Source organism: Punctularia strigosozonata (genome assembly GCF_000264995.1).
Source record: "Punctularia strigosozonata HHB-11173 SS5 unplaced genomic scaffold PUNSTscaffold_1, whole genome shotgun sequence".
In the NCBI taxonomy this organism is placed as follows: domain Eukaryota; kingdom Fungi; phylum Basidiomycota; class Agaricomycetes; order Corticiales; family Punctulariaceae; genus Punctularia; species Punctularia strigosozonata.
Window position 1 is genome coordinate 1,336,292 of NW_006767433.1, and position 21,145 is coordinate 1,357,436.

Sequence of the window (21,145 nt, forward strand, 5' to 3'; positions counted from 1 at the left end):
CGCGCACGGCAAAGTGATCGTGGGGGTCAGGGGCGCGGGTGCCGATTGCGTGCTCAGCCGTCAGTAGAGTACAGCAAGCCCTCATATCGATGCGTTTGCATCCTTTCACTTTCACTCTGTCTTGCTCGTCGTGCTGTATAGCGCAGAATGCTCCGGGATGTTAAGAACGATGCTCGCGGCCTTGGAACGGTCGACGCTCGTTCTGCGGGAACAGTCCTGTCTCTTAGGTGATGCCCAAACCTTGTACGTCTATGGCCACGTTCCTTGGACGTCAATTCGGAATTGGCTGCACTCCACGCCTCCGATGCGCCCCTTGTCAACGAGCTCGCTACGTGTCGCGTCCTTCAAGGCGTATATACTCAGCAACTGACCCTGGTAAGCTCAAGCCAATCTGTAGCGAAACAAAGAATGACCTCACATGACTGTATGGCTCGCAGGTCTGCATTCGGCATACTTATCATGTCTGCGATAACCCACTCACCTCGGCTTGTCGACGACCTCGTACCACTCATCCTCGACAGCAATGATCATTGGTGGCCGCAGGATCTGCAACGTCTCGCCCTAGTATCGCCTTGCTGGCTCTGGGAGGCCAGGCGACGCCTATATGCGCACCCTCGGGTATCTTCATTCCGCGCCTGCAATCTGCTGGCACGTACGCTCTCCGGGAACGAGCCCCTCAAACGTCTCCTCCGGAGCCTTTACCTCAACCCAATATGCGAAGGTGCATTAACAGAAAAGGAAATCGCGAGCCTTGAAATCATACTCGGCTTGCACGGTCTGCCACGTATCACCCTTGGTGGTGACCTGGCAGTGAAAGCGGAGCGGTGGGCGAAAGCCCTCGCCTCACCCCACTGCGTTACGGAGTTACATATCGATGGTTACATGCTTGCCTGGAACCGCCATGTATTCAACATTTATCGCCACCCCTCTCTTAAATGGGACGACGCCATGTCCCGCAATTTCCACTCCCTGCGCAAATTGCGCCTCTCCAACCTCGATCTCGAAGTCGCCCCTCAAGCGGGCCCTATTGCGCTGCACGAGCTCGTGCTGGATAACGTCTCTGCGGAACATGACTCGTTGAACCTCTTTGCGGCCGTGTTACACCGCCTTACGGTCGTTTCACCCACCTCTGCTCAGACCGACGATAGCGTCGTCTCCTTGGTCGCGTATTGCAGCAGCACGCTCGAATACCTCGAATACGAAGTCCACCGCAGTCGCCGAGACGAAGGCACCATCTTCGACTTTCCCACATCCACATCTCTCCCGAAGTTGCGCACGCTTATCATCAACGGCGCTAATGCGCATTCCGGATCTTTCGAACGCATGGGAGAATTGTGCCCAAACTTGGTGTCTCTCGCGCTCCAAGGCCGCATGGTCCAGATGACCGTAGAGGAATGGGTACAGGGCATACGTTCCGGCGTATTTCCGTGCTTGAAACAACTTGGCACTCCCCTCGGAACGTTCGGCCCTCCTTTCCGTTATTGGAACGAGAAGGGTCTTGCGAACATCAAGGCAGCGTGCGCAACCCGTAATATCATCATGACCTAAGTCCCGACTGTTTTGTTTTCCACCCAGGATCGCCTTGCTTAGATTTCTTGCTTGTCCGCTCTCTCGCAATGTTCTCTAGATTCAACTCTAGTCAAGTCATATACCTAGTCCCTCGTCGGATCCACTGTATTATATTCAGCATGTACAATATCGGATATGGGTACTTTTGTCACGCCATCTGCGTCTTGATGTGATTGAGCGCGGATCCTGCCTTCAGCCATTTGAGTTGATCCGCCGACATCGTGTGCCGCGTCGGGATTTCGAATACGTCGCCGTTTCGCTTCGTCACCCGCACCTCGATGTCGCCCGTGCCTTTCTCGAGGAGGTCCTCCAGTCCAACAGTCTCGAGCACGTCGCCAGAGCCGATACGAGAGTAATCGGACTTGTCGACAAACCACAAGGGCAAGACGCCTTGCTTCTTGAGGTTGGTCTCGTGTATGCGCGCAAATGAACGGGCAATGATCATGGCGCATCCTATTGTGTTTGAATTAGCAACGGCAATGATCTAGCTCGAGCGGAAAGACGAACCGTAGAATCGGGGTTGCAACGCTGCGTGCTCACGAGCACTACCTTCGCCGTAGTTCTCGTCGACGATCAACGCCCAGGGCTGCTTCCTTGCCTTGAAACGCTTCGCCACGCCCGGAATAGTATCCGTCTCGCTCTGCGACGGCTCGCGGTCATGATCGAACGCAACGTTCACATCCCCGCCCTCGTCGTTCGTCGCCGTGATCAGCAAGTTTTCCGAGATGTTTGTTAGATGTCCCTTGTACTTCAGCCACACGCCCGCCGCGGATATGTGGTCCGTCGTGCACTTGCCCCTGACACGCATGAGGACCTTCAGCGGCTGCAGCTCGAGCCCGCGCGGGTTACCGCTGCCCTCGCCGAAATGGCTTGGGAACGGCTCGAGGATCTCGAGGCGCTGACTATCGGGCCGGATGACAATGGTCGTGTCGGGCTGAGGCTCGGGTGTGGGGGTCGGGTAGAACTCGGTGTTACCCGCAGCGAAGCCGGAAGAGGGGAGATCTTGGCCCTGCGGCGGCGAAAACCTGAATTGCTCGCCTGATGGAAGCAGTAGACTGTCTCTCGTGGGGTCGAAGGAGAGCTTGCCGGAAAATACCATAGCAGTAACTGTCGTTGGAGACGCAAGGAAGTTCATGGTTAACGAGTTGCCGTCGTTGCGCGCCTTAAAGTTCCGGTTGAATGAGGTAAGAATGGCTATGGGAACCAGTGTTAGCGTATCGTTGGCAGTAAATATGGATGGTAACATACCATTCTGTTCGCCCTTCTTGTCCTCCCGCTTCCATTGACCGATACAAGGTCCGCAGGCGTTGGCAAGAACGACTGCACCAACATCTTCCAGCGTTTGAGTGATACCGTCACGTTCCATGGTAGCCCTGATTTGCTCGGAGCCGGGTGTGCATAGGAAAGGTACCTTGGCAGTCAGCCCAGCTGCCTTCGCTTGACGCGCAAGGTCAGCCGCGCGAGTCTAAAGCACATAACATCAAAGGTTGCCTGAACCTGAGCGATTGACGATACACACCATGTCCTCGTACGAGCTGTTAGTGCATGATCCGATAAGACCAGCCGATATCTCGTCCTTCCAACCTTGTTCTTTCACGAAATCGCCGAACTTCGACAATGGAGTAGCCAAATCGGGGGTAAAAGGACCGTTGACAGTAGGCTCGAGCTCGGACAGGTTCTGCGTCCGACAGTTGGCATCTTCTCCGGGGGTCAAGTAACATGACTCACGATATTGATAACTTCGTCATATTCCGCATCTTCGTCAGCAGCGAGGAAACCCTTCGCAGCAGCCTCATCGGCCGCAAGCGCAACCGGACCTCGACGTGTCGCGTGGAGATATGCGCGCATGCTAGGAGTATACGGAAATGTAGAAGTCGTAGCACCAACCTCGGCACCCATGTTTGCAACGGTGGCCAACCCTGTACAGGATTGGTTGAAGACGCCCGGACCAAAGTATTCAAGTATCCTGCCAGTGCCGCCCTGATTCAACGTAAGCCAACAATTGTTGTATCATCGGGAAATGGCGAATGACCTTGACCGTGAGTTTCCCTGCAAGGTGCAGGATGAGATCCTTCGGCGTGGCCCATCCACTCAGCTTGCCGGTGAGGTGCACGCCTACGTGCGTGTTGTATCAGGACCTAAGGGGCTAAACTAGGTGATATCCGACATACCGACAACCTGCGGTGCCTTCAGCTCCCACGGCGTCCCAGTCATAGCATCTACCGCATCCGCTCCGCCAACTCCGATGGCGAGTAAACCCAGGCCGCCCGCGTTGGGTGTATGCGAATCTGGAGTATTGTGTCAGAAAGCGCTTTAGGACCGCCAGTTGGTTATGCTCACCGGTTCCGAGCCTGAAAAGATGAAGGGAGTGATGGATGTCACCCTGTCTGTCTTAAGAATCCGAAATCTGAAATTACTTACATGAGCATACCTGGCGCAGCGTAGTTCTCGAGCACTATTTGATGAATAATCCCGCTTCCTGGCCTCCAAAATTCGATGCCATACTTCTTCGCAGCACTCTCCAAGAAGTCAAAAACTTCCTGATTCGAACTAATAGATCGCTTCAGGTCGGCTTCGGCTCCGCTCGAGGCTTGTATGAGATGATCACAATGAATTGATGTAGGCACAGCACACCGCGTGAGGCCAGCTGACATGAACTGCAGCCTAGGGACACAGGGAGATAAGCGATAGTAATACATGCTTAAGCAAGGTCACGTACAAAGCCATTCTACAATGCAGGTAGTAACGTCAATTGGGAGATACATCTGAATATGGGCATGCTGCAACTCACTGGGCAGATGCATCCTGCATTGCTACCCGTTCAGGATTCAGCAGAAGATACGACTCTCCTCTCCGAATGGGGCCATCCGCCAGCGTCCTTTCGGGATCGTGTAAATGACTGTAGAGGATCTTTTCGGCGAGCGTGAACGGCCGGTTGCCCGACAAATGTCGTACGCGCTCGAGCTTCCGGATCAGTTGCTCGTATGGTGGTGTTATCGAGGAGCAATCCTTTTCAGTGACCGGTGCATGTAGGCACCTTCGTATGCTGCCTATATGCTTGGTCGCCCTCTTCAAGGCAGAGGACGCAGGCATTGCTCCGGCGATGTCGGTAGCGAATTCCAAGAGAGAATTGACCTCATCGGCCGACGGAGGCAAGTTAGGGGCTGTAGCTGACGCGCCTAGTGCACCTGATTGGTTTGTGAAACCGCGAGAACCCGCGAACCAGAAGGTGGTGAAGGCCTGCGACCTGCGCTCGTGCTCCAGGTCGGGCTCAGAGTAATCTCTTTCCTACAGTTCCTACAGTACTTAAGGCATGCAATCTTGTGCGTGTTGACGCGTGTGACGCGAAACGCACATCGATACAAAGCTAGGCCCTTCGTTCCACTGCCGCAACCTGCTCATACGATCCATTCAGAGCCAATACTACTTACTGGATTTGGTCTACTGGGGCAACCTCGGCTCGTTATAAATACGTATGCGAAATGGGCTATGTCGCAACAAACATCACTTTGTCGACCTCCTCACAAGTCAATACCTACGATGCTAGATCTCGACTGTTGTACGACTATTCCATGAGAAACAGCTCTTTTACGGCGCGATATCAATCTTAACCTGCGGGATTTAATTCGGATTAACACGGGTGCAACCTCCTTGACGTACCTCTGACACGCATTTGCAAATCTCCCGAGCAAGAGATCTTGTAAGAGTAGCAATGCACCTTCTGTGAGAGGCAGGCGGGGACATGCAGCGCACAGCTCCAAGGTCGCTCATGGCGGCTGCTTCTGCATTTCCGGGGCGTTCTTTCAGCTCCTTGGCCGCGCGGTCGAAATACACGTCCCAGTATCGCCCATTGGATGCGCGATCGACATATGTTGAATCCCAGTGTCGCTCAGGCCGAGGCGGCGAATCCGTTTTGGACGCGAATGTCCCTACACAGATGCACCACGTGTTCCGCGCGCTGTACTTCTCAAACCAGGCGAGCTTAGAGAGTGTGCCCCATGCTGCATGTTCACGGCATGCACGGTGGTACGCCAAGAGGCGACGAATGCATTCGCAAGAGACAAGCTCAAGCCCTGATCCCTCCGAAAACGCTTCTAGCTCGGCCACGGTAAACTTAAGTGCCTCTTTGGCCGATAATTTTGCCTCCGGGTTCCATCCTAGGCAGCATGCTGCAGCGTAAGCCGCGAGGGGCTGGTCACGCGCGACGGCGAGCAGGCGTTCACGCGCCCAGTTTGTGACAGCAGGTAGATGATACTTGTCAGCCGTGATGACGAGTTGGTATAGGTCCATTGGCTGTGATACGGTGGGGTCGGGGATTGGATAGCAGATGCGAAGTAGAGCATTGAGTATCGAGCTATTCTCCGTCACGGGTATCACGGACCCTTCAGGATCGCTATCAGGGGCTTGGGGGAGGCCAAACATGTCTTGGAAGAACGGGGAGGCGATGGACAGGACGACTTTTGAGACGTGAAACTTGATTTTGTCTGATGACAAGAGAATGGCGTCCCATGGCGTCTCACCGTCGAATGGGCTCCCTGCCGTGAAACCTTGTGCTACCGCTAGTCCTTCCTGTAGCCCCGCACTGGATCCTCCGCTTGCTTTTTCGGAGGTGAAAGACTGCGGAGCAATGTCGGCCCTTAGATACTGCAGAAGGCGCAAGTAAGACCGAGGGGGAACTTGACCCCAATTGGCAGCCTCCAAGAGTGCTTCCGCATTCGTTGCTTCCCGCAACCGCGCAGCCGCGACCTTCGCTTCGTCTTCCAGTTGGCACGAGCAGGCAATGACGTACACCCACGCGGGAGCCCTCGCGAGCCAATCGCTGATGAGTTTACTGCGCACAATAGTGACTGCATGGTCCATCTTGTATTTTCGTAGAGCTTGCAGGAGGGAACACATCCGTGTTATCGTAGAGGGCCACCGATCTGCCATCGGATACAGGAAGCTCAACAGCATGTATAGGTCTGAGTTGGAGTGCGGCAGGGATAGAATTGGGATGGTCTGGTTTTCCGCGGGTTTTGCGCCGAGCACTTGCATAATTTGGTCCTTGAGTACTGGGGATGCAGCATAGATGACGCCTCGATAGACTCTGAAGTCCATGTTTTCCGACGACCGCAAGATGAGGTCAGCGTCCTTCTCTGCAAATGGGGCTGGCGCCGGGGAGTTGCTTGGCGGTCCTCCCGCAGCCGTGCTAGCGGCTTCAAACGACATCGGCGCTTCCGTCTTGCGGCGCTATCGTACTGGTGGATGGAGAAGGCTCAAAAGTATGTGAGTCCGCAGGGACCCCCGCGATACACGGATTGTGAGTGTTATGCAAGGGATGAGCCAAGCTCGTGGTGCAAGCGGGCACACAACCTATTGGTAGTTGGCGGAAGTTTGCAAGGAGTTAGTGGAAGTTCGTGAGGGAAATAGGGGCTCCAAGTTCTGACCCTAACCTCACAAAACGTAATGGTAGGTATATTTCCGGCGCGGTCCCGAACCGGTTGCCGTACCTCACGCCAGGCAGGCGCACGCAGTGCATCCACGGTTCCCGTGAGCTGTATAACAGCCGACACACCGCTTCAGCACTGGCGCAAGTAGGGACCTGGTTCGACTTCGGAATCACCGCGTTTATTAGCGATCAGTCTTACAGCCGGAGCTCAGAATGATACACAGCGCTGCTTACTCTCAGACGTCAAGAAATCACCAAATCCGTCAACGATGGGGCAGAATATGGATAACTTGAAGTGACAAACACGCCGAGAACATGATTTGAAGTCGAGGGCGGCCAGCCCCGAGGAGCAGCCAGAGGGCGAATCTTGAATTACGATCATCATATATGGATCCTACTTACTAGTTCGAGTTCGCTGGAGCATTTCACATTTATCAGATACGACGACTTTTGCAACCCCCCGCCCCATGCAGGTTCAATTGGCAATGGAACCCGTAAGCCTGTGGTCTCGACTGCTCGCTCCCACCGCAACACCAAAGGATCCAGACGGAACCTCCCAGCGTTGTGTCTCGACGTTCCAGATGGACAGGTCGAATCGCGACAGCTGGAAGGTCACCGTGGTAGAGCTGCCTGCAGCTAAGTAGATGCTGTCAAATCCACGAAGCACTTGCGGCGGCTCGTTGGCAGACGCAGGGAATGTGACATAGAGCTGTGGAACCTAGAAGTCACTTTTCAGCGACTGGGAGCTTGTGCTGCAGGGGTGGCAAAAGGTACCTCATGTCCGGCGAGTGTTCCGTTGTTCGCCAGAGTGAAACTGACTGACACGACGTCTTCGTGCAGCCTTACACGGAGGTAATTGCGGTCAACACCGGAGGAAACGACGGATACAAATCTGAGCACTTACGATGGATTGAGGGCGGAGCCTGGTCCGGAGACCGGGGTACCTCCGGCAGGAGATCCAGTCACGGTCAAGGCAGAGTAATCGAACGTGGTGTACGACAGTCCGAAGCCGAACTCAAATCGTGGCGCGATCCCAGCCTGTACAGCCCGTGAACAGGTCAATCAGAGACCGATACAAGATAGACCCAAGGATACGGACAGAATCGAAGTGCCTATAGTCGATGTTCAGGCCTTCCGTGTACGGGATTGCCGGGATTGATTGGCTCGAGGTGTACAAGATTTGAGCCGGATAATCGGTGATGCTCTTCCCGATGGTGTACGGCAACCGGCCACTGGATCCCAAATACATGAGTATGGGAGTATCTAGCGACCCGGCAAGACGTACCTCGGGTTGTAGGCGCCGTAAAGGATGTCAACGAGGGAATCGCCGGCTTCCTGACCAGCGAGCCCACTCCATACAACAGCGGTGACTATGCGGATACGGTCCAATGACACGTTTAGAACGTATTAAGGTAGTGCTAACCGTTCGCGTTAGTGATCCATGCCTCCATCGTGATGGGGCCGACGCTTTGCACAACAACGATGGTGTTTTTGTTCACGCTGGCCACTTTCTGTACTAGCGCGTCCTGAACACGGCTTTCTGTCAGCTGTATCACCAAACACGAGATGGCATGACTGACGCCGCTATGCCAGGCTGAGAGATCGTTCCTGTCTCCCGCGTTGCCTTCTACGGTCAAGTATCCTTCACCACTGTCGGCAGTAATGAAAACGAATGCGACGTCCTTCCCTGATGCGGTGGATGCGGCGGCGCTCAAATCGGTATCAGAGAGGGACGAGGAGATGGTTGTGCCATCTGCGCTGGAGCGGTTAGTGATCGCATCGACAGGCTGTGAACAGTTTGAGTCAGTGGAACGGTATGCACATAGGTCGCATGCTTACGGTTGTCAAATAAGGAAAATCGTCCGTCCTGCAGACAACTTATTAGTGGCAATAGGGTTATGCACAAGCACAGCATCTTACCCGCTTCCCCATCCCATAGCAAGCACGCCGGAGTCGCAGGAGCGGTCGGTGCATCCGTTCGGTCCGTTAGGGTTTGGTCCCGCTGCGCTGCCAATCAGCGCAATGCTCTTCGGCTTGTTGAGAGGCAGGACATGATTGGTGTTCTTCAACAGAACAGTAGACGCGGCGGCGATGGTACGTATCAAGCTGTGACCTTATGTCAGTCTCTTCGGGAGATTTGCGCACGGGGAGATGCATACTTGGCATGATCTGCTTGCACGTTCACGTGGGTAGCAGGACTCGCGTTGACGTTCCATGCGTTGAAGTTGACTGCGGGATACCCGGAGTCTTGCCCGACTAAGTACCACGCAGCAAGAATTCGGGTCGCCATGTCCTGCAAGGACATGAGAAAATGATCATGGCAGAGAGTCGCCCAACCGACCGTGATCCGCGCTTGGGAGACAGAGCCGCTGTTCACGGCATTGATGAGATTCTGGCCGAAATACGTAGTACCCGAGTTGGTCGTTTCGTCTCCGGCTGTGCATGGTGTTTGGGTAGTCTGCATTGGACGAGGGTATACGTCACTCACGCATTGTCATCTGTTTGACGGGTTATGAGCGGCAGAATCACGGATATAATATGGTTGTCTCACATCTAAGCCTCCATTTGCGGAGGGAACCGTCGAGTGCGTAGCCCACCAGTCTTCGTGGCATGTGAGAAGCATACTACGTATCGCCTCTCGAAGAACGTACCGGACATGACATCTATGTGACGACGGTCATAATTGACTTCCCAAACAACAGCCGGGGCCACTCACATCCAGGGAAGCCAAATTCTCCCTTGAGTAGGCCATTCAGAGTTGCCGAGTTCTCACAAGAATACGTGCCGTTGACTAAGGCAGAGTCTGGGTAATCTGGCAAGCATACATTCAAAGACTTCACATACTTTGATCTGACCGGCCGAAATGGTCAATCCACGATCAGGAGAAAAAAATCGAAATCGACGCACTGTAACTGCACATCACGGCGGCGACGTTGGCTTGAACAGCTCGGAGGAACTAGAAAGAAAAATCAGAACGTTATAGAGTACAGGTAGAGGGCTGCACTCACTGGCACACTGTATAGTTCGTGTTCCTACCGGAAATCAAACATCGATACATGTGGTTACGGGAAAAGCCTTACCGTGCTATTCCAATGCGAGTCAGTGTCAAGTGAGAAGCCTTGAAGCACGCGCCGACATACCGGTCATCTACATTAGAGGAGCTCGAATCTCTGAAGTGTTCCTGAAAGTTATCTAGTGTCACGGAGTGCCTTGCCAAGCTGCTACTTGACTTACTTGCTCGTTGTTGATGTAGTGCCTATCAACCGTTGTGAGAACGGATACCGCGATATGAATTGAACACCTACTTAGCGCAAGCTTGGACACCTGAGACTTTCTCGTCAGCATCTATTCTAGGACAGACAATATCGCTGACCTTGAGACTGGATTCCAGTCACGGTCTCGAATGCACCCTCTCCTGAAAGATAAGGGTCGGCTCCGAACCTTCGATAGCCGACCGAGATGAGGATCAATGAAGTAGTAGTTTGAATGCGCGAACTTACCCTTCCCAATTTCTACCGGCCGCAGGGGCACGCATCAAGTTCCTGTGCGAGACAAAATTCCATCAGCTTAACAAGTAACAACGTTGGGGGAAAAGCGACAGCATACATCATAGGCCCAAGTTGCACATGTATTCCTTTCCCCCGAAACTCGGCTCCCATGGCTTGACCGCGGAGGTTCATCAACGTACGGTTAAACCTATAGAGGACCGCGTCAAGCTCTGTTAACGATTCACGAACATTCGCCTTACGTGGCAGCAACGTTGATTTCTCTAAGCTGTCGTTAACGCGTTATCGGCAATAGCACGGAAAGTGCTCACGCGCCAAACGCCGACACCTTGTCAGCATAACGTGCACCCACCGGCCCATCTACCAATAATTGTTAGCGCCTCATTCTCCCTCGGAGATTACACAACTGACCTTCCAGGCAAAGAGACGGGTAGCCGATCGAACTGACTTCGTACGTGTTTCCCACGCAAGGGCCTGAAAGAAGTGGTTATGAGCCGCAAGATCGAGGCAGGTGTATGCGCGAAATATTCAACCATTCTCCCAACCAACGCCTGATGGTTGATGTCAGATCTGAATCAAATATTGTAATGGTATACCTACCGGTCACGATGTTCACCTTGTCGCTGAGCGACAATTTTGCGACCGCCGCTTGCGCCTATCGACGTTTTTCGCTTTGCTCGCATGTGGAATGTCCGTGGTTTGCTTACCTTGGTGTATGCAGCTTGCCATTCGGGGGACATGTTCACTGTCCACGCCGTCTCAATAACGGCCTCCGCTTGGAGTGGTACGGTGCATACCAGGTGTCGGGAACGCGGATCCGCTCGCGGTACTGGTCGCGCTACTCGAGGTCGTGGATGCAGACGTCGACGAGTGGCTCGAGGACGTGATGGTGCTAGACGAAGCGCTCGATGAACTCGCGCCGGGCAGACCTGCGAATGAGATGATCAGAAAATAGCCGTCCTCGCCTGGATGCTACTGACATTGGGAGTAGTATGAGTTCAGTTCCTTGCAAACGGCATCAGCATGGCGTAAGTCACGAGAACATAGCGCATACAGTGCACGTCCAACCGCTGATGCAGGTAGTAGCGCCGGTCCTGGCAGGAAACCACGTGAACGGCTTGGCTATATGCACAAAGTATAACCCTACCATCCTATACCACCGCATTGACCGTAGCCGGACTGTTGCGCCGTGCTCAATATTGCACCGAGGACCGATAGCAGGAGCGCTGCCAGGACGGCCATCTCGTCGGTAATCGGTCGAGGGGGTGCGAACGCGCTCTAACACGATTGCTCTTGCTCTTTGTAGCATGAGGTATGAATATATGTGCTACTTTGGAGAAGTCAGCCGAGCAAGCCCGTCCCGAGGATATGCATGCGGGACCTACTCGCGTTCGACGTTCGCTCTCGGAATAGATGCGGGGTTATACCGGCTTGACGTGAGCGGTCTTGGCGAGCGACAGGATACATCCGAGGATACAGGACCGACGAAGCTCGTGTTCGCCGTAGATCAAAGCGACTGAATGATTGTTCACCGTCGAGGCCACCGACAAAGACGCGCAGGAAGTCGCGTTGACGACCTTGCTATCCGAAGAAACGCAAAGAGAGCGTTGGGCGACGAGCTCACAAAAGAATACGGGCGTATTTCTGCGTTATCCGCGTCTACTACGCTCCGGCGGATATAGAAACAGTACGCGCCCATAACAAACGAGAACGGCTCATAATACTGTACTTTTACGACCATAAGTTCAAGCGGACCCCTTGGGGACAGGGGACACGCTGTAAGTTCAGAGCCGTGGGAAGTTCATGAACTGATATCAATCAGATTGCTTTGTTCTCACAGTAAGTGTCAACAGCTCTCACGGTCAGTAAGGTTTGGCCGAAATGGGAGGGGACAGGGGACAAAACCCTGATTTAGGTAGGGGGGGAACGGGGACGAACTTATGGTCGTAAAAGTACAGTAATCCGCGCGATGAGATGTGTAGCTCCGGCGGCATATCGCGGTTAGCGGTTGCGGGGCAAACCGAATCAGACCCTCAATAGCCTGGATCAGCTTCGGGAGAAACCACGGTTATAGAGACATTGCTAGTGTCCTTTTCGACCAGCCCTTCTGCGACCGGAAGTCGCGAGAGGAAACAAGGGAATAAAGGCACGTGGTGCCAGACCCTTTTCAGGCAAGCTCACCTGCGGCTGCTCGTGCGAAAGTCTGCCTCAGGCAATCGAGCTTTTGAAGCCCGGGGAAACCGGTAGACTCGTTAGACCCCGCGCCCGCTCAGCGAGACTGGCCGGGAAACACGAAAGAGCTTGCGCGGCGCCGGGTCGCCCGAAACAGGTGAGCGAGATAAAATAAGGAGAGGCCAGATTTACTTCCGCACGGGTATGTGATGCCGCCATACTGCGTTTGGTAAGCGCGTCAGGGGAAAGTGGCCCTTGGATGTGCGCTTGGCTTGGACGCCCCTCCTCCATGTTGCCATATCGGCGCGGCTGGGTGATGGCGGCGCCTCCGCCCTCCCCCGCAACCGTTTTGTGGAACCGATCGAGGAACAAAATGCAAAGCCTCGAGGGTACCGTGCCGGCGGTCAGGGCCTTCACGTGCGGCTGATCTCGAACGTCGCCCCTTTCTCGCCCGTTCCGTGATCGTACAAAGCGCCGGGCGCCTGCAGAACGGGACGAGGCTGATGTTCCCCGCACGTCAGACGGGCGCGCCCAGCAGTTTCCCGCGACCCAGGAGCAGCAACGTCCCGCACAGCCTGAACCCGCCCGAGTCGAAGAGCCGTCTTTCCTGCCTGCGATGCCTGCGACCCCGTCCGGCCTGCCGCTCGACGCCGCCTCCCCGGCTCTGACACCCGTCCCCTCAGAGAGCAGGTCCGTCTCGCCATTCGTCGTCTGCCGTCGCGTCGCGTACAGCTCACCTCCGTCTCAAGCACCTCCACCTATGTCCACCGCAAGACGCTGCCCATCAAGCGCGCCGACGCCGAAATGCTGTCCAGGGAGGACGTCCAGTTCGACCTCCTCCACCACATCTTCTCGGATCCCACGAAGGCGTTCGACGACCAGTCCCCAGCGTTCGGCTCGGGCGTGAAAGCTTCGGGCAAAGTCACCTTCGGCGAACTCTATACCAACATCCTCTCTCACTCCTTCAAACTCTCCAAGGTCATCAAGGACAAGATGGCGGAGACCCCCGCGTTCGCGACCGAGTTTGCCAAGTTTGCATTCCTCACTAACGTGGGCCGGATAAACACCACGATGGCGTGTGCGAATCCTCCGTTTCTTTTTACCCTTACCGAGCCCGGGATGTGACCCAATTCTCATGCGTGTTCCCTCTCTCCTCCCTCTTCTCATCCAGTTTTCCCAGAGATGAAGACGGCGCTAAGGTCTTATCACCCCGTCCCATCGCTCCAGAAGACGGACGGGAACGTCCAAGACGCCCCTCGCATCAAGAACTGCCTGAAAGGCGCCGTGCTCCCGAACGAAGTCAAAGTCTTCCCACCGTCATCGCCAGCCGAAGTGCTCGATAAACTCGTACGTCCCCCGCCTGTCCGTCGTCCATGTCCCAGCCTTCACACAAAAGTCGATCTCGTTGTGCGTACGCGTGTTGTGGGGCACCAAAGAAAGCAGGACAGAGGCCGCCGACGAGCGTGGTCAACCTCATCTTCGTCCTCGTCGGTCACGCAGCGGTGAGCCACGCGATCGATCAGCTCATCAGTGGCTCACTGGCCGGATGTTGTCGCGCCAGTCCCTCGGCCAACAGCACTTTGAGCCAGGCGTCGACGTCGTCGATCTCTTTCTGCCCATCAACATCCCCTCCTGTTCGTGCCAATCCACAATCGTCCGACCTGATCACCACATCCTGACGGCAAACCGTCGACGCAGCTGCCCGAGCGAGAGCCTTCCTGTGGCTCGTATACCGATACCTCGAAGGCCCAGACGCCATGAACCCGTTCGACGACGACTACTCGCGATCCAATCCCGGCAAAGCACCCCAAATGCCACGCATCCCCGCCGAAGAGGCCGCCAAAGAGAACGTCGATCCACCGGAGGAGATCGAATGGGGTCGACAAATGGGCGCCCGCCGGAGCAAGTTCCTCAAAAAGCTCGTCGAGTCCGAGAAGAAGGGCCGGCGGCCCCCGACCCCTCCGCCGCCGCCAGAGACGCCGGCAGGTTAGTATACCGTCGCTGTTTGCGCTTTTTCCCCTTTCTTTCTTTCTCTCTCTCTCTTGCGCAAGTTTGTAGGTTCGGTTCGAGCGACGCCCGCAGTTTATTGATTATATTCCCGTGGTGGTGGCGCGCGCGCTTACAGCTTATGTCCCTCCTCCCCCGAAGCCGAGGCACCGTCGTCCGCCCGCCCATGCACCTGTAATGTCGAGCCGAAGCGTATCCTACCAGCCATACCCATGGCCGCCGCCGATGACACCAGGTTCGCGCCGCGTACTCGTGCTTGTGTAAGGTTACGTGCTGACATGTTCTTGCAGGCTCTTCCCAAGCCAGCTTCATACCTCCAGGACAGGAGCGTACTATGCTCCAACGTACGTAGCACTTCAGGTCAGAGCACTCTCCGGAGACTTACGTTGCGGCATCAGAGGCTTGGTATAGCGTCATATCCACCGATCCGTTGATAGACTCCGACGAGGAGGAGTATCCAGACGAGCACCATAGACTTGACTACCGTACGCTATCTCAGACTCTGCTCAGCTGGCGCGTGGCTCATGCGTGCGGTATCTTTCTAGAACGAAGGTTGCACATCTTGTCTCGCTTACGAGGGAAAGCACCCACTCCCGAACCTGAAATGGGAGCTATCGCTACCACATCCGGGAGGTGACTGCGCCATAGAGATCGACGCAGGTCCCTTTTCTTCTTCTCTCTTTAGAGTGTATCTTTTCTTGGGATGATCTGGGTAATCGTGTCTGTATCTGCTGCTGTCCACGGTGATATACGGGGCTTTCCACTCTCCAATGTCCGATGTGATAAGAAGGGTCGCGAATCAGTCACGAAGTTCGCAGGAACAAATGAAGACGACAAGAAGCTGGTTATTTGCTACACGTAGAAAAGGGCAAGAAAAAGACTCCAAGAAGAGTTCCTAGTCTGCTACTATCCGCACAGCGGTGGCGAAAAAAATGGTGGTGGCGATGGTGGTTTGGCGAAGGACAGTGGGCGCGTCGGGGGCTGGCGATTATGCGGGTGCCCAGCGGCGCAGCCGGAGGGTGACGACGATTAGGCGGGTGTGGCTGGGGAAGGCCGAAAGGCGAGTAGGGGGTGCGAAATGAGAAGAAAACTCTAGATATGTGTTTGACACAACGGCCCGTCTCCAGTCGGGGGTTCCCAACCTCTGCCATATCGTACACCTTTCTTTTTTCACCTCCTTCATCGTACACGACACCTCCGCAGAGAAAGAAGAGAAGAGAGTAGAAATATGGCGTTGTAAGGGTTTTTTTTTGCGATGTTTGTGTGTGCTGTTTCTTTATGAGTGTGTATGTTGTATATGTGCGGAGTTCCGCGAGGGATCCATTGCCGACCAGACCAGAGTACGAGAGATTAATACAAGAGCCGAGGAGGACGAGATTAGAACGCTCCAGGTAACGCGAGGACGGGATGCGCAAACCCGCAGCGTTCGCGCTTCGCGAGTTCTGCCGGAGCGCTGTGGCGCTTGAGGTGTTTCCGAGAGTCGTCGCGGTCGTCGTCGTGGCCCGTCAAACCGTTCTGGGAGCTCGCAGGGCCAGCGGTACGGCGACGCAGAGCCGAAAGCATGTCACGGGCGGTACGTGCCCGGGAGTTGAGAACCGAGAGGTTAGTCTCCGTCAGATCAATCTGAGCCCGGGATGTCAATGACGAGTTTGACCATCTGTGCAATTGATGGAGCTTACCGGCGATGTCGTTGACGAACGAGGAACCACGGTCGTCGTGATGCGCAGGTTGGGTGACTTCGGTGCGCCGGGCGACTTGGGCATGGGCGCCGAGATGGCGACAGGGTCCGTGGGTTTCGTGGGGCCAGAACGAACAGGCATGCGCAGCCTGCCTACGCCGATGGGCAACGGTTGACGCTGTCTAGGCTCCTGCGCAGGAGCGGTGACCACGATCGGAGGAGGGCTTGGCTTGCGCTGCGGCGCGCTCGCACCGCTTTGCAAGAACGCAGGCAGGCGGCGGTTCGCCACGTCGTGCGCAGTTGTCGGCGCCGTAACGACGTGGCCGTGTGCACCAAGGCGTGCGGTGATTTCCTCGAGGGAGGGGATGGACCGCTGACGTCTGCTTCTAGGACTCGCGGGGTCCCTCGCGCGCGGCTTATCGCGCGGCATCTTTACGCCTTCTGGGAGGCGGAAATCGACTTGCTCGACCCATGGCTGGCGGACAAGGCCCGGGGCGTTGTTGTTCGCGATCGATTCGAAGAGGGACAACGGAGAGACGAGTCCAGGAGACGGGAGAGTGTAGTGGAAGATGGCGGGAGACTCGGGAGGAGTCTTGGGCAACTCAGCAGCAGAAGGCGAAGGGGGTGCCTTGACCTTGGAGAGGAACAGTGCACGACGCTCCACTAGAGCGATATGAGTCAGAGAGCGAGAGGTATAAACAGTATTACACACGCTGCTTGCTCTTATGAGCCTTAAGGGCGATCTCCTTGCGAAGATCAGTAGCCTTCTTCGCGCCAACCGACGCATTCCGTTCCCGTGATGCCGCCAGGAGGGCGTCAAAACGCTCTCGCGCGAGACCCTTGCCAGCCGGTGCATCATCCGGGCGGAGTGGGGACAGCTTTCCACCGCGACTGCCAGCCGACGGGGGCGGCGACAGCAGACTCGGCCTGTATCCATCGTCGTCCGCGAACTTGGGGCTCAGGCATCCGAAGGGGGACTCGGGTTCTTCAGCAACCTCTACGTCGGGGGCGGGCGATATGCAAATCTCCGGGACGGGGGATTGGGGGTAGTCCAACATGTTTGCTTCTGCGGTTTGAGGGAGCGTAGTGTAGGCGGCCAGCACCGGTGTAATTGTGTGATAATTGCACAGGAGATGTAGCTCGCCCGACAGAGAAAAGGGGGAAGGAGAAATAAGAGAGAAAAAGAAACAGCGACACACGCACAACGCCCTAGGAACTAGAGAGAGAAGAGGAAAAGAGGAAAGCAGTGAGTAAACTGGTGGCGCCCGCGTGTCCGGGCACGCGCACTACGGTCTCTCACTTTATCGACGCCGGCGCTTGCCACGACTTGACGACCGCATTGATCGACCAGGATTTGTTGGTTGATCAGAATCTAGACGACTTCCATCAACTGGGATTGCCAAGTTTATGCAACTGGCGATGGCGCAAAAGCCCTGGTCAATCCGTTCATCCACTGCGCTACCTCCTCGGACGCCGTACTGTACAAGGACGGAGGCCTCAAGTGATATGCGCAAATCCATGCTGTACATCCGCAATATGCAGCGGCCGCCTTAGGACACCGTAGTTACAACAACGACGTAAAACGGTCGCTACACATGGTCTCCTCATTCCAATTCTATTCGACTTGTTCTGTGACCGCACAAGCAATAGGAAGGAACCTGCTGAACAACTGCACCCATAAGCTGGACCGGACTAGACTGCAGCCAGTTCTTTGATTTACGCAGATCTCGACCGAACGGAGATCAACAGCTTCCGGCTCTCATGTCCGGTTCCTGAGCCTCTGCTGTATTTCATGCGCCTCACCACTCTTGTTCCCGACCTGTTTGTTGCTTGTCCATAGGTCATCGAAGAACTGACGACAGTCGGTGTCTCTTTGACATTCGTGAGTATGTATCATCCCCCTTGCATCACCCTGAGGCCGGAGCGCTGGATGCAAGGCGGGGCAGCATGGGAGTTGCGGTGGTGTCCCTTGCTTCTTAGACAACTCGGGGCCGTAAGCCAGCGACGAGCATCACGGTCGGCAGCGCACATACCGACGACCGTTCATTGCGTGAACATACTTATAACCAGTGCAACATTGCGAACCCCGCCTTTTCTGCGATCCACCGCCTTGTCCCACACTAATCGCCATGGTCGCCAGTTCGAATTCACGAGATGAATCCTTCCATCGTTGAGCAACGTTGATCCTGCCCGTTGAGGCCATGATAGAACCAAGGTTAGGGTCAGAAGGACGGCGAAATGATCTCGGCCGAGCTGATAAGATGAGATTGCTTACTGTCGAGTCAAAACCCCCTTGGTTTTTCGAGTCAAGGCAAGTAACTGCATTTATATTCTCTATTCCTGCTTCACGGCGCAGCACTCTCGCTCGAAAACATGCCTCGACAACCTCTTTGGCTTCGTTGTGAAAAGAAGGAATTCGAGCGTCGCGCGGCGCTGACCCCGACGACTGCCAAAAAGCTCATCGATGCCGGCTTTGACATTTATGTCGAGCGCGATCCCCAGCGCATCTTTGACGACGAGGAGTACGAGAAGTGAGGCTGTCGCCTACTGTCCATGCTGTATATCGTCCTTACGCTCGTATGAACAGGGTGGGGTGCACACTGGTAGAACACAACTCGTGGCCGTCCGCACCGGTGACCACGCCCATCATCGGCCTGAAGGAGCTCCCCGCGTCCTCCGACCCGCTTCCGCACACGCACATCCAGTTCGCGCACTGCTACAAGAATCAAGCTGGCTGGGCGTCCGTCCTCGGCCGCTTCGCACGCGGCGGCGGCACGCTCTACGACCTCGAGTTCCTCACCGACGAAAGCGGACGGCGGGTCGCCGCTTTCGGGTACCACGCCGGCTTTGCGGGTGCCGCGGCGGGCGCGCTCGCCCTCGCGGCGCAGAAGGGCGGGAAGAAGCTGGGCAGGCTCGAGCCATACGAGAACGAGGCAGCGATGGTGGCCGACGTGAAGGAGAAGCTCGGCGGGTCGGGGAAGGGTGTCAAGGCACTCGTCATCGGTGCGCTGGGCAGATGCGGACGAGGGGCCGTCGACCTGCTTCGCAAGGTCGGGCTCGACGAGTGCGTCCTGCCATCTCATTATCTCAGAACTGGTTTCAGCTGACGCGGGCACAATCAGGGATGATATCCTCAAGTGGGATATGGCCGAGACGGCCAAGGGCGGACCCTTCCAGGAGATCCTCGACGTCGACATCTTCGTCAACTGCATCTACCTCTCCTCGCCCATACCGCCCTTCCTCACAGAGGAATTCATCCAGGCCGCCGGTCCGTCGCGTCGCGTCGCATGCGTTGTCGACGTCAGCTGCGACACAACGAATCCACACAACCCGATTCCAATCTATAGCATCAACACCACCTTCTCCGAACCGACGGTCGATGTGCTCGTCGGGGGCACACCGGCTAACCCGCCACTGACTGTCGTATCGATCGACCACCTGCCGACGCTACTCCCGCGAGAGGCGAGCGAGCAGTTCTCGAGCGATTTGCTTCCGAGCTTGCTGCAGCTCCCGCAGAGGGACACGGCACGGGTGTGGACGGACGCGAAAAAGCTGTTCCAGGAGAAGCTGGCGCTCGCTGTCGAGGCGGAAAGCACCGCACAGTGAGAACAGTGCGCCTAGTTCTGCTATACAGAAGGCAAAATATCGGAGGCGCCTCCGACGTGTTTGAACGGCATCTGCACGTCATGCTGGTGCTGGTTCAGATGTATACATATAATTCAGTTGTCGACTAGACAATGGAGCTGAATCGCTTCCGCATCGCCTCAATATCTTCAATCTTGCCAGCCTCGTTGTACTTCTTGTAATTTTCGACCACATCTCCGGCAAAGATGTGCAGGTTCCCCGTCTTGAGCCCGTCTACCATCTTGGCCGTGAATTCGTCGAGAGGCATCCAGATCCTCGACAATCGGTCCGTGGTGCCTTCATCTGTTTGACATCACGAAATCAGCAATCCCGCACAAAGGGACATCGGCAGCCGAAAACGCACGGTCATGCAGCTCGCTCTCAACCAACGGCGGGATGATTTCAGTGATGTGAACATTCGTGCCGTAGAGCTGCGAGTTGAGAGATAACATGAAGCTGTGGAGGGCCGCCTTCGTGGCGCAATAGTTAGGGATACCCGGTAGGGGGCGCAACGCGAGGCCCGAGGTAACTGGGATGATGAACGACGGGCGACCGCTTGCGCTGAGCTTGAGGAAATGCGGTAAGAAGTAGGTGATAAGTGTGACCGGAGCGGTGTAGTTCGTGTTCAGCTCGCTCGCAAAGTCTGGACGAAGGCTATAAGCATGGGACGGCGGAGGACGCGGATTGCTTTTCGAGGACTCACGAGCGAAGTTGACGGACTCCGGGTTTGTGAAGTCGAACGCTCGCTGGATGCCGGCGTTCAAAATAACAGCGTCGATCTAATCCGCGCATTCGTGAGCTTCTGATGCCGGAAAAGTCATCGGTGCTTACGTCTGGAAACTTGGCAATCGCGCTGTCCACGAACGCCTTCAGGTCCTGGGTGTTCGCGTCGATGTCGACGCGGAGGTGCTCGAGCTTCTTTCCCTGGTGCTGTTGGGCGATCTCGCGAAGACGTTCTTCCCGCCTGCCGGTGATTATTACCGTGGGCGATTGAGGCAGGTCGAGGAGGGCGAGGGCAAGGGCGCGTCCGATGCCCGACGTGGCGCCGACAACGAAGATGCACTTGGCGTCTTGGATGTTCGGTGCCATGGGTGCGTAACGGATTGGATGGGTGGAACAAATCGCATGGCTGGTATTTATGGTCCGTAGCGTGGCACCGAC

The 21,145-nt window shown here is 55.7% G+C and overlaps 6 protein-coding genes across 6 annotated transcripts; 3 read left to right on the forward strand and 3 right to left on the reverse strand.

The window, feature by feature from the left end:
- The first annotated feature begins 154 nt into the window (after positions 1-154).
- On the forward strand, positions 155-1,554 carry PUNSTDRAFT_94638 (uncharacterized protein). The gene is made up of 2 exons (XM_007378387.1): positions 155-375; positions 438-1,554. Exon 2 carries the CDS (start codon positions 460-462, stop codon positions 1,546-1,548), a length of 1,089 nt encoding a protein of 362 aa, XP_007378449.1. The 5' UTR covers positions 155-375; positions 438-459; the 3' UTR covers positions 1,549-1,554.
- A 68-nt stretch (positions 1,555-1,622) lies between these two features.
- On the reverse strand, positions 1,623-4,662 carry PUNSTDRAFT_94641 (aconitate hydratase; the record flags this gene model as incomplete). Its single annotated transcript, XM_007378388.1, has 11 exons — positions 1,623-2,022; positions 2,077-2,763; positions 2,818-3,034; positions 3,089-3,247; positions 3,298-3,549; positions 3,602-3,684; positions 3,741-3,857; positions 3,910-3,920; positions 3,991-4,233; positions 4,289-4,297; positions 4,361-4,662. The coding sequence occupies 11 exons, from the start codon at positions 4,660-4,662 to the stop codon at positions 1,718-1,720; spliced, it is 2,385 nt and encodes a 794-aa protein (XP_007378450.1). The 3' UTR covers positions 1,623-1,717.
- Positions 4,663-5,583: 921 nt separating this feature from the next.
- On the reverse strand, positions 5,584-6,075 carry PUNSTDRAFT_15879 (uncharacterized protein; the record flags this gene model as incomplete). Its single annotated transcript, XM_007378389.1, has 1 exon — positions 5,584-6,075. A coding segment is annotated over one exon (492 nt), but the record flags the coding sequence as incomplete, so codon positions are not given.
- A 1,199-nt stretch (positions 6,076-7,274) lies between these two features.
- PUNSTDRAFT_117279 (beta-glucosidase) lies at positions 7,275-11,750 on the reverse strand. The gene is made up of 34 exons (XM_007378390.1): positions 11,651-11,750; positions 11,558-11,597; positions 11,484-11,508; positions 11,301-11,432; positions 11,211-11,248; positions 11,104-11,158; positions 11,037-11,054; positions 10,915-10,977; positions 10,815-10,863; positions 10,746-10,766; positions 10,604-10,693; positions 10,498-10,539; positions 10,371-10,438; positions 10,303-10,321; positions 10,232-10,253; positions 10,134-10,178; positions 10,006-10,029; positions 9,905-9,953; positions 9,842-9,847; positions 9,714-9,788; positions 9,649-9,660; positions 9,545-9,598; positions 9,458-9,463; positions 9,339-9,433; positions 9,157-9,290; positions 8,918-9,103; positions 8,837-8,864; positions 8,578-8,784; positions 8,421-8,523; positions 8,283-8,367; positions 8,097-8,229; positions 7,902-8,035; positions 7,772-7,838; positions 7,275-7,715 (listed from the first exon to the last, which is right to left on the reverse strand). The coding sequence occupies exons 1-34, from the start codon at positions 11,743-11,745 to the stop codon at positions 7,473-7,475; spliced, it is 2,463 nt and encodes an 820-aa protein (XP_007378452.1). The 5' UTR covers positions 11,746-11,750; the 3' UTR covers positions 7,275-7,472.
- A 1,444-nt stretch (positions 11,751-13,194) lies between these two features.
- PUNSTDRAFT_79135 (uncharacterized protein) lies at positions 13,195-17,612 on the forward strand. Its single transcript, XM_007378391.1, has 12 exons — positions 13,195-13,365; positions 13,425-13,753; positions 13,847-14,022; positions 14,112-14,177; positions 14,237-14,309; positions 14,374-14,661; positions 14,801-14,917; positions 14,973-15,026; positions 15,081-15,167; positions 15,228-16,305; positions 16,362-17,023; positions 17,073-17,612. Exons 1-10 carry the CDS (start codon positions 13,292-13,294, stop codon positions 15,317-15,319), a joined length of 1,356 nt encoding a protein of 451 aa, XP_007378453.1. The 5' UTR covers positions 13,195-13,291; the 3' UTR covers positions 15,320-16,305; positions 16,362-17,023; positions 17,073-17,612.
- Positions 17,613-18,567: 955 nt separating this feature from the next.
- Positions 18,568-21,066, forward strand: PUNSTDRAFT_48486 (Formate/glycerate dehydrogenase catalytic domain-like protein). Its single transcript, XM_007378392.1, has 7 exons — positions 18,568-18,671; positions 18,717-18,891; positions 18,948-19,424; positions 19,483-20,287; positions 20,349-20,627; positions 20,688-20,763; positions 20,816-21,066. Exons 2-4 carry the CDS (start codon positions 18,734-18,736, stop codon positions 19,964-19,966), a joined length of 1,119 nt encoding a protein of 372 aa, XP_007378454.1. The 5' UTR covers positions 18,568-18,671; positions 18,717-18,733; the 3' UTR covers positions 19,967-20,287; positions 20,349-20,627; positions 20,688-20,763; positions 20,816-21,066.
- The last annotated feature ends 79 nt before the right edge of the window (positions 21,067-21,145 follow it).